The sequence below is a fragment of the Cygnus olor genome, chromosome 10 (genome assembly GCF_009769625.2).
Source record: "Cygnus olor isolate bCygOlo1 chromosome 10, bCygOlo1.pri.v2, whole genome shotgun sequence".
NCBI lineage: Eukaryota > Metazoa > Chordata > Aves > Anseriformes > Anatidae > Cygnus > Cygnus olor.
Window position 1 is genome coordinate 6,822,361 of NC_049178.1, and position 12,269 is coordinate 6,834,629.

Genomic DNA, 12,269 nt, shown 5'->3' on the forward strand with positions numbered 1-12,269 from the left:
CCCAAAAGCAGATACAAGGAATGATGATGGTAGTTTTATGACAGCTAGAACAAAAAGCAAATAAAATATCAATCTGCACAGCCTTATGACAATCAGACCATTAAACTTGTTCTCTGACAAAATTATGAAACCCCTAGTAAAGGATAGATAGCTCTGCAAACATACGGCATAGCTCAAGTATGCTGCAAGACATTCAGAATAATCAACAAATGTTAAAATCATTATGACATATGCTAAATGTATTCAAGTGATTGACAGAAACCAAATGATACTGGGGCAAAGAAGCTATCAAATCCTAGAGGAATACTCATGTTTGATACATACTTTCAAGTGAACCAGCTCTTGCTCTAAGCCATTTGATCGTTTAAGTATAGCCTCTTAACAAGAAGTTTAAACAAAATCTTTGCTGTTTTAAATGACAGAAAAACAAGTATTACCCTGATAATGCACCTGCATTTTTTTCCTGGCAATACCAGAGGGTGGTAAACCTCTGGCATTCTGGAATAAGTGAATGAAGTGCACTTCAACTTGCATTTGCATCCAGGTGATGATTTTAGGTATATGACATAAAACACTTGCAACGAACATACAGTTTCGCACACACAAGCAGAGTGTCTGGAATACAATCCTGGCTCTCTGCCCCTACCTTCTATGAAGACAGTGATACCAGATAAATGTACCTCTCAAGCTAGCATGAGCATGGAATTGCATCTAAATGGAGTAACACCATCTCCTTTAATCCTGTCCCAAGAGTTTATACTCCAATTTGGTATACCTATGAGCCCAAATACGACTTAGCTACTGCCTAGCACTGCACAATGCCTACACATGGAAGAGTTGCTTTGTGTGAGACACATTTAACAAACGGGGAGCTCTCTTCATAAGACAAAAACATATGTTCTTACTTCAAAGTTAAATTATTTTTGTTTTGGCAAGAGAGCAACAACAGATTGTTCTGTTACAAAGTGTGACTCAGCAGAACCCACAGAAAGAACATTGAGGTTTCTACCAGGCTCTATGCATTTGCTTTAGGTGTGGTTTTTTGTTGTTGTTGCTTTTTTGTTTTAATTTGAATGGATAATGAAATAAACTTGAAAAAAAATTAAAGTATCTACTTTTAGGAACACTAGTAGCAGATATCAGCAATAAGAGATCTATAGGCCTTATCTCTGGAAGATTTTAAGCAAGCTTATCACATGCTGGTTACTCAATTTTTTTTTTATGAAGGGGACCACATCTACATTTCAGTGTTTACTGTAATCTATTTAAGTACCATGAAAGTTTACACACACAATATTTATGAAAAGAGCATACTACAACCTGTGCCTCCTGTTCATCAAAGAGTAGCCTCCGCGTATCAGAATCCCAGTCAATAGCAAGTGTAGAAAAAGCTACAAGAAATAAGAAAAACGTTTGTTGTAAATACGTTCACGAAAGGAGGAAGAAAAAGTATACCAAGTCAATAATTACCATTCAATTTCAAGATCTTTCCCTCCACGATGGAGTTTATCTCAGAGGTCCCATACGAATTCACAAGGCTAAAAGTGAAATGCTGCTTCTTGCAAGGCTGCACGTCCCTCATTGACTCAATCTGCATGCAACCATCAGAGTGGCATTCAATTTCTGTCAACTTTTCCTTGGCTTCCTGTCCGCCATCCTGATGGTCCATCTCTTCAATGTCACCTGGCAAAATTTAAAACAAACCAAATATTGAAGAGTTTCAGTGAAAAGTTTAGGTTGACACCTCATGTTGACAGCTGTTTACAGGAGCCTATGCACAATTGGCTTAGAATTTAATGAAAAACACACACAAAAAGAAATCTGTGCTTCCTAACCACTGCATCTGAAGCTGTATTTTGTACTTTAGCAAACGTCAGGTAAAACACCGGGGTTTATATCCCAGTATCAGACATGACGAAGCCTGCTTCATTCACAGCAGGTTATCAAATCACACCATCTGATAGCACAACCTAATAAACATCACAAAAGACAACCAGCAAAAGTTGCAATTAGGTGTCTTCACAGAAGGGAAAGTGCAAGTCTCCAGGGAAGTTATTTCCATTCCTTGGTTAAAAATGGGCATGTTTTCTCCCCAAGTTAAATTTCCCATGTAACTTGTTCCGATTGTTATTCTCAGCATCACAAGCAAATACTTTCTAGAAGGGAAGGGAAGCATGTATTTCTCATCACCATTAAAAGTTTCCTTGTAAACATCTAACCTAGGCACAATATCCCATGATTCTAGGTCCAGGAATACAAAATACTGTTTTCATTGCATTTCTCCAAAACTTGTCTTCATAGGATCTAACTGGCCGGTTTTCATCACAAAGGGCACATTAAGAAAGGATTCTCCTCTAGAGGGAGGCACCCGAACACCTAATAGAGAACCAAGAACTTCACTAACACTGATCAGGACAGATGCACACCACCTTGTTCTCCACCTGTTGCTTGCTGACACCTGATCTCTCTAGGAAGGAAAATGGTCTACGGGAATCTTCACCACACCATGACGAAGTCCTATGCAACAGTGCAATTTCATCTTTGTGTAGAGCTAAAATTTATCTACTGGAGCTTAAGCCACTTACGCACAGCACAAACTAAATGCTGACAGAAGCTTTAAGCTGAAAAGCTTCCAACCAATTTTGAAAGACTTTACCTTCAGCCACACCACTGGAGCCGTTGCAGGTTCCTTTGTCTGGACAGGGCGTAGAGTATTCTTCTGCCAAGGGGAGTTTCACGTAGCGACTAAACAGAGGTAATATTTTTATGACACAATCATAACGAAGCTGTACATCAGAACAACTGCACTCTCCCCACCACCAGTAATAACAGTCCCTGCCATCCAATTCCCCTCAGCAAACCAGCATCCACACACTGGGAGCTCTCAGAGTCAAACAAAAAATTCAGGAAGTTTACGTTTTCACTGCTTGTACCAAGTTTTACAGGTAGAAGTAACAAAAATAAGTTACAGTGACCCATCAAAAGAGATGCAGGAGAGCCCTCAAAACATTTCCCAAGTTGTGCTCCTGATGTGTTTTGCAACACCAAGCAGGTAACTTCTGTTGGGACCACCACCGGTATCATCATCATCATCTCACAGCCCCCGCTTCTACAGAGCCCAGAAAACCAGGACCTTGAGATGCCCTCGTGGCCTCCAGACACTTATGTAATCCAAGTGCTGGCTGGTATTCCACAAACAGATCAAGGAAGAAAAATTCCCACTAAAAAGGATTCAGTGATCTTATTGCAGTCTAACTCAATAAGGAAACCCTAGAATTCTGCACAGGTATAGACGTAGACGTGGCTTACCTGATCTGCTCCAAAACTACAACGTACAAGTGATCCACAGTGAGCTTGTGTTTCGGCACAGATATCAGCAGCGGCTGCCCAAACAGAACGGTGCCTGAAGTATTGCTGGATTGCCTCACTGTCTTTTCCCGAAAGTAAACGGAGAGAGTAACATACTCTGAGCCATCCTCGCTTGGCTTGCAAACTTCGTATCTGTTTGAAAGACAGGTATTTCCACAAGTTATTTGTACTGCCGAGAAGCACTGCAGGTAGAACCAGTATTAACTCAGTCCAACAACTCTCTCCACCATGTTCTGCTGAGAAGGACAAAAAAGGTTGTATTCCGTGTCTTCGTGCCACAGATACGTTTCCTGAACACTTCCCACGGCCCACAATGGCACAGGATACGTACCTGCAATCAACTCAGCTGTCACCTTCCCTCTGCCTTTACCTCCTATATTTACATCCATATTGTCACTCGTGTCCCCAAACACTACCCTGACAACTAGATGTTGTTTCAACCAAACCACGGAATCGGTGAAAAATACTAAATGAACTTTTAAAACCCTGAAACAGTGTTTGTTCTGTCTAGAGACAGAAATCCTCTCAATACCTTGGGTCTTGCACTCCCCCAGCCTCTTGTACAGTTAATAGCCTGTGCCCACACCACCGACCAGCCAATGCTTCAGGAAACCAAGGGTTGGGAAACATTTGCTTTACAGAAAGATCCAAGAGCTGTAAACACAACAAAAACATTCTGGAAGAAACTGGTGGGGAACGTGAAACTTAAGGGCAGCCTTGGTTGCAGTGATCATGAAATGGGGGAGTTTTGTATTCAGAGGGCAGCAAAGAGGGAGCACAGCAAGCTCGCTACCCTGGACTTTGGGGGAACACTTTGGCCTCTTCAAGGGTCTGCTTGGCAGAATACCATGGGACAAAGCCCTGGAGGTAAGGGAAGCCCAAGAAAGCTGGTTGATATTCAAGGATCACCTCCTTCAAACTCAGGAGCAATGCATCCCAACAAAGAGGAAGCCAGGCAAAAACAGCAGGAGGCCTGCATGGATGAACAAGGAGCTCCTGGTGAAACTCAATCACAAAAAGAAAGCATGCAGACAGTGGAAGCAAGGACAGGCAATCTGGGAAGAATACAGAGACACTGTGTGAGCAGCCAGGGATCAGGTTAGGAAAGCTAAAGCCCAGACAGAATTGAATCTGGCCAGGGACATCAAGGGCAACAAGAGAGGCTTGTACAAGTACATCACTGATAAAGGAAGATTGATAAAGGGAAATTGTGGGCCCTCTCCGGAAGGGTTACCCAGGACTCAGAGAAGGCTGAGGTACTCAGTGACTTCTTGCCTCAGTCTTCATTGGCAAGTGCTCTAGCCACACAGCCCAGGGGGCAGAAGGCAAAGACAGGGGAACTGGAGAATGAAGAACCACTTCACCGTAGGAGAAGACCAGGTCTGAGACCATCTAAGGAACCTGAAAGTGCACAGGTCCACGGGACCCGATGAGACGCATCTGCAAGTCCTGAGGGAACTGGCGGATGTAGTTGCTAAGTCTCTCCCTCCGTCACATTTAAGAAGCTGTGGCAGTCTGGTGAAGTTCCCAGTGACTGGAAGAAGGGAAACAATCCCCATTTTAAAAAGGGAGAAAAGGAAGACCCAGGGAACTACAGGCCAGTCAGTCTCACCTCTGTGCCCGGCAAGATCATGGAGCAGATCCTCCTGGAAACTCTGCTAAGGTCCATGGAAAACAAGGAGGCGACCGGTGACAGCCAACAGGGCTTCACTAAGGGCAGATCGTGCCTGAAAAATCTGGTGGCCTTCTACCATGGGGTTACGGCATTCACAGATAAGGGAAGAGCAGCTGATGTGGCCGACCTGGTCTCGTATGAAGCATTTGACACTGTCCCCCATGATATCCTTGTCTCTGAACTGGAGAGACGTGGATTGGATGGATGGACCAGTCAGCAGATAAGGAACCGTCCGGATAGTTGCACTCAGAGAGTTGCAGTCAACAGCTCAATGTCCAAGTGGAAACCAGTGACAGAATTCCTCAGGGGCTGGAATTGGGAGCGGCAGTATTTAACACCTTGGCTGGGAGTATGTACGGTGAAATTGAGTGCGCCCTCAGCGAGTTTGCCAATGATACCAAGCTGTGTGGTGTGGTCAGCACACTGGAGGGAAGGGATGCCTTCCAGAGGGATCTGGATAGGCTCAAGAGGTGGGCCTGGGCAAAACTCATGAGGTTCAGCAAGGCCAAGTGCAAGGTCCTGCACCTGGGCTGGGGCAGTGCCGAGCAGGAATACAGGCTGGGCAACAAGAGATAAAGAGCAGCCTTGCAGAGAAGAACTTGACAGTGCTGGTAGACAAAAACCTCAATACGAGCTAGCAACGTGCCCTTGCAGCTCAGAAAGCCAACCCTATCCTGAGCTGCACCAAAATCACCATGGCCAACAGGGCAAGGGAGGAGATTGTCCCCCTCTGCTCTTGTGAGACCCCACCTGGAGCCCTGCGCTCAGCTCTGGGGCCCCCAGCACAAGGAGGACAGGGACGTATTAGAGTGAGTCCAGAGGAGGACCACAGAGACAGACAAGGGGCTGGAGTACCTCTCCTATGAAGACAGGCTGAGGGAGCTGGGGCTGTTCAGCCTGGAGAAGAGAAGGCCCCGGGGAGACCTCCCAGCAGCCTGCCCGTGCCTAACAGCAGCTACGGGAAAGCTGGGGAGGCACTCGTTGTCAGACGGTGTGGTGATAGGAGAAGGAGTAATGGCTTTAAACTAAAAGAGGGTAGGTTTAGATGAGACACAAGGAAGAAATCCTTCACTCAGAGGGCGGTGAGGCCCTGGCCCAGGCTGCCCAGGGGAGCTGTGGGTGCCCCATCCCCGGCAGTGCCCAAGGCCAGGCTGGATGGGGCTGGGGGCAGCCTGGGCTGATTGGAGGTGTCCCTGCCCATGGCAGGGTGGGTGGAATTAGATGATCTTTACAGCCCCTTCCAACCCAAATCATCCTGTGATTCTATGAAAACAAACAGTTCCAGAGAGCAGTGAGAAAACAGACACAGCTTGTGCTACTGAGTAAAACAGCAACATCAGATACTCGCTTTTATAAGTGTCAAAAAAACTACATGGCCCAACACTATTGCATTTTTCACCCCGATATGTCTTCTGAGACTATTCATTAGAAAATATTTATGAGATCTCAGGAATGCCAAGTCATACTGCTCTTTAACTTGGTGAGTCACCTGTCCCAGGCTTATATTTCTTTTTTCATTAAAACCGAAAAGTTTTTTCAGAAAAGAAAAAAAATATTTCCTGAAAAGATGCCACTAAACAGGACCACAATCACATATCTGGACATACCAACTCTCAACAGCTCTCTTACATCAGAGAAGCCACTTTCTTTCTCTCGAGAGCCAAGAAACAGATTTTTGCTCCTGTGTTCAGAAGACCCTTGCAGGGCAGGGAGTGGAACAATTTCAGAGTTGCAGTTCTACTTCATTCTATTAAGAAAAAAAGTCTTCATCCCAGCTTGAAGCCTGCCCCGAGTCTATGTATGTCAGTAGAAAGCATGAAGAAAAATATCTCTTCAGAGAGTTTCATCCCAGCCTCCAGGAGCACTAGTGATTAGCATAGCCCTCCAAGAGCAAGTGTGCATACGACAATCCAATGACAATGACTGCTGAGGTTTTCTACGCTATCGCTGCTATTCAGTTAACCAACAGCACTGGATCCAGTTTGCACCTTCTGAAGTTTCCTGAGAAGCAGCACCACAAAGAGTTGAATTATTTTACTTAGTACTGTTTAAATAACAGAAGACCATAATACTCAGAGTATCACCGATGATTAACTCCAGGTCCTATGAGACCCTTAGGCTGGTCTCCTACAAAACAGACCAGTACACAACATGCCCAAGATGTACACGTTCCTCAGCATTCTGGTGACTGCCTCTCACACCACCTACACTGCTGATTAAAGCAGCCCCCATTTACACTCCATCCTCACGCAGGTCCTGTACGAAATCCTGCCTCTGTGACGGAACAGATGGGAAACAATGAAAAGCTAAGTATTACCCACACACAGGCATCATCCACCACAAACAGCCAGCATGCTGTACCCTTACAACACTCCTCAAGAGAGCGTCTTGCAAACTTCTTACTAGAACATCCCAGCTTGGTTACTCGAGTGCCCCCCTACCTACTCCGCTGCAGAACTGCTGTTATTCTAGTATTAGAGGCAGATGTATCAGAATCAGGATCACTTTTTGAATCTCTTCAAGTACTTAAAAATCAATTAAAGAAATTAAGAAAATACTTTTTCCATATTTTAAGGAAGCCTACAGAGCTGATACAGGGAATTAGATGACAATGAACTGTACTTCTGTACCCTAGAACTTGATTGAAATAATAGAAGATAAAGATGACACTACACCAGATTACACAACATGGTTTTATAAATCAGCCATCTGCTCACCAGCTACCACACTGAACGTTCCCTTTATAATTCATGACAGCTGTTTACAGATGTTTTTCAGTGAAGCGCCAGCAAACAGGGATGGCCTTGACCAGCCTTCAACCTTACAAAAGAGCACCAGGAAGCTTCAGGCTTGTGCTTACTATTCAGAAAGGAGGCACCGAGCAATGAAGTAGCTAACTTTTGATCCTTTGCAAATTAACATTAAGCAAGAGCACAGGAACATGAAAAACTACAGGAAAGACAAGGCAGGGCAATGTGAAAGGGCACTACAAGCAGAAGACAGTCTGAGCTAAATGCCAGGGTAATATATCTATCACAGATACCTATCTGTCACATACCTACCCCCACACACTACAGTGTGTTATTCAAACATTCCCTCCAGAGCACTGGGATGTAACATTAAATACAGCTGGAAAACACTGCGTGGGTCACAGGTCAGTACATAGCAACAACCAAGAAAACAAGCATATTTTGTAAGTGAACAGAGAAGGGTAGAAAAAATGCTACTGAAGAAGCTGACAAACAGATCCACCCAAACAGGATTACCATTCCACATCAACCCGGACATGCTGCTGTGAAGTTACTGTATTTTCAGAAGTTGACAATAAGAATGAACAGAGGCCTAGAAAAAAAGACTGAGTGAAAACAGCACGTATTCTATCTCTTCTGGGAAATGGAGATACTCCTAATCTGTTTACTTTCTTTCATAACATGAGAATAAACACAATCGAGTGAACTAGGAGATATGAAACTGAAAGTAAAACATTTTTAGACAACAGGTAGATTGCCCTTTAGAAGTCTGTCACAGGATTTTACAAGTCGTGCAGAGGAGCAGGATTAAAAAGGATGAGGGTACTCAACCAGTAAGATTTTTCTAAAGGTTAAAGAACACAAACACATACTGGAAGGGATACAAACTCTTGTAAACAAGCAAACAACTGAGAACAAGCTTCCTAGATTAGCTTGCTACAGTCTCACGCATTTTAGATTTCACACAAAACTACTGGACTAGCTGGTTTGCTGACCTAACAGTGCAATAACTGTTCTAGCTCTTCACAGTAACAAACTTGACCTTTTCGCAGCCAATCATGGTTTTCAAGACCACCTGAACATAAAACACAGCCTATTGTAAGAGAAGGCAAAAAACACGGTACGTATGGCAAACCAAATATATTTTATTAAACTATGCAGCTTTGATAGGTTAAAGGTGACCTGCAAATCAATTTGTGCAACTTTCATCCATGTAAGCAATACATGTTGCATTATATGCTCCATTAGCCAGGCTAAGAGAACAGGGAGATCTGGTTTATCAATCGAAACATTTTTCTTCTTAGGTCTTAGGAACTAAGAAGAAATACTAAGAATTGTGCCCATATAGCAGTGGGCCATGGAGTCTGCTTTCCAGTAGCACTTACCTGACCCCTTGTAGGCCGGCTCCGAGCTCCAGCGGGATCCCTGGGTGATGTGATATCACCAGCATGGTGCATGCGGGGTGTTACATTGGAGCGGGAGCCGGAGGTCCTAGTGGGGCTGCACTTCATGGAACCTAAGAAAAAGAAATAGTAAGCGTTTTGGTTATGTGCTGAATGCTGCTCTCTGCTTAGCCTGGAGAATGAGAGCATTCAGCACAAACACTGAAATGATTTTGTCAAATTGATTTGCAGACCACCTTTTCATGAGTGACTTTCTGGTCATTTGCCACAGAACTCCCTGTCCTCTCACAGTACCACCATGACTGCAGACAAACGTTTACAATGCTGCAATAAGTGGGCTAGTCCCACTGTTCTTTGGCTGCACAGATCCATGTGTCATGCCAGCAACCTTCCTTATATCAAACCCCTTTGTTTCAGCAAGTACCTTACCTCTTCTCTGATGCTAAATATTAATAACTCTGCCATCAGGACTATACTATGTTTCCAAGCCTATCACGAAGAGAAAGAGATGAGTACAAGGCCCTGTGATAGAATGGGCTTGGAGAATTCTAGTCCCAAATCCCTCTCCACTGGAGAACAAAAAAAACAACATTGTTGTCCTCTTGTGTAAATGGAGTCAGATTCATTTTGGAATGCTTATCACTTTGGAAGTCCAGTAGCAATTCATTTTTCTTTTTTTTTTTTTTTTTTTTAGAGGTTTTACTATCAGAGAGCATAACAGGTAATATACCATGAGAATCAATAAAACAGAAACATCAGCTGAAAGGAAAAAATACATCTTAGCCATCCAGTATCAATTAAAAAAATTACTGTCCATTCAGCTTAAACTCCAAATGGAGTCCAAGGGCACTCTTCTTCCTCCTCCCAACACTTTAGCAGAACATGAAAATTCACAGTGCAAGTCTCAAAACGGCCCATGTGCACTGCAAAGTCACAGAAAGTTGACGACCTCCCTATCTTGAGTGAAAACAGGAAAAAATACAGCTTTGTGACCACTAAAATCACTTTTAAAAGGTGCAAGTTCAATATTCTGTACATCCCATGTACTGCATATTTCACAAATATTGTTTCAACAGTGCAGTCCAGACTAAAATGCCTGTGCCAACAGGCCTCTTCCTTTGTCAAGCCAACTTTAAGTAAAACAGAGTACATCCCAGCTACGACACTGTTCCTGCTCCATGCTCTGCAAGTTCCTGCTCAGTGATATTTTTAAGCAAAACATTTCAAGGAAAGACATTCTGCTCAGTAACCACCTAACACAGGGACCTAAATTCAAAGGTAAGTCATAGCAGACGCTGGTGCCAAAAGCAAGACAAAAAAAATTCTAACAGTAGTACTGTCATTTTTTATTTTTAAAAATGAAACTAGCAAACAAACAGCGTCAGGGGCGCAGACCTATGGTACTAGATGTTTGAACTAAGATTAGAGTGTTAGATTTGGAACTGAATTTTGAACTGAGATGTGTGTTGCCCGCTGGCTAGCGCACTATACTCGAGAATCAGAAGTCTGTCGAAGCAACAGGGATATTGTTTTCACATGCAAGCTCTGGTTTGTCTACTGCTTTCAGCGAAACAACCCTGGAGAAAATACTGCCAGAGACTGACCATTTACACTGAAACTTCACAGTCCTGAGTCAACTTAAGAGTGGTAGTTAACAGCCTCAATTTCTATACCAAGGTATTTGTAAGAAGTAATTTCATGAAATCATTCTCCAGCTAGGAAAGAACAGCCTTGCTCCTTCTGCTCAGCTGACAGCAGCTTGTCTTCTCCTGCACAAGCCCAGCAGGAACAGATGTAAAATACGAACCCAGCAAAATCAAAGTGAAAGACCTTCTGCTGGACTTTGTCTGGCAATCTCTTTAGATGGAGACAAGGAGAGGAAGGCACGAGACAAACCCACTTTGGATGCAGCTTCTTGTGAAATCGGAGCCTTGGGGCCCCACAGCTCCCAGTTACTGCATACTCGTCCTTTGCGTTCCTTGCTCACGTTCTAGCAAACAACCGCAGACAGTTACTAACACCACCTTGTTTTGCTTTTTTCAGTGGAAGGGAGGAGTACTTTTCAAATGAGGAAAATATTACACAATTAAAAAAGATTATTCAAACTCTGGTGGGAGGCAGGGAAGGGTGCTGCCTTCAGTTTATCACAGCTTTTCTCATAATTCCCTTGGCATGGAGATAAGGAAGGAACAAATGAAGAGACCTGTGAGAACACCCAGCAAAATACTTAAGAAAAAAAATACACAAAGGACCCACTGATCAGTTTGCAATTTTTAAATATAAGTTTCTGAAATGTACATCTAAGAACCTATTTCTGAACATGCTGTACTGATTAAACTCTATTTTGAATTGCTTGGTTACTTGCACTTTGTTTTCTTGCCAGTGAAAGGAACTTTCCATCTAACTTCAATGACTTCAAACATAGTGATGAGATGTACACGTTACAATTTGCCAACAAGGAAGTCTTGCCACTGGATGTTAGTCGAAAACAAGAACAGATAGTCAGCACATAAAAGGGACAAGGAGGTGCAGGGATCAATGAAACATCAATTCAGAAAGAGGTTGAGTATCTGTGACAGTGAATATCACAAATTTAAGTACAGTAGACTTTTTGATTCTAGAAAATATCCTTAATGTAAACCACAAACAAGTCCATGGTCCTCAACAGTCATATCCTGGACTGTATATACCACCCTAGGTTAACATTTAGTACCTAAAAACACACAATGTAAAAGATACCAGGATTATCAGATCTCTCTCTCTAGTTGATTTTTCCCCAAATGAAAGCTAATGTACTTCTCACTCAGGTTTGCTGAACTGCAGGCACAATGTCCTAAGATGGTGCAGATTTCCCATTTGATTTGTAGCAGAAGTTATTAATGTTAAAAATCTCATATTTTCTGTTACTCTTGTTATTACATGAGGAACTTCAGTGATTCTTAGGAAAATCTTAGGAAAAATAGTGTTTTCAAAACATGGTAGACAAACAGCTTAACAGAGTTTTTCTTCCTTGCATATAAATCAATTGTTATCTTCTCAGGCCAATTTAACACTACAGAACGCTTTCTTAGA

General features: G+C 43.0%; 1 protein-coding gene across 3 annotated transcripts in view; it reads right to left on the reverse strand.

Moving 5' to 3' along the window:
- USP4 (ubiquitin specific peptidase 4) overlaps window positions 1-12,269 on the reverse strand; it is a 46,363-nt gene that overhangs the window by 6,931 nt on the left and 27,163 nt on the right. For 2 of the 3 annotated variants that reach the window (XM_040569215.1, XM_040569213.1), the window contains 4 exons: window positions 3,310-3,501; window positions 2,657-2,745; window positions 1,471-1,683; window positions 1,321-1,391 (listed from right to left, as the gene is read on the reverse strand). In XM_040569215.1, the coding sequence (XP_040425149.1) occupies window positions 1,321-1,391; window positions 1,471-1,683; window positions 2,657-2,745; window positions 3,310-3,501 (565 nt within the window). Of the gene's footprint in view, window positions 1-1,320; window positions 1,392-1,470; window positions 1,684-2,656; window positions 2,746-3,309; window positions 3,502-9,179; window positions 9,311-12,269 lie in introns of those variants that run through there. The other variant, XR_005823109.1, reaches the window with a different exon arrangement.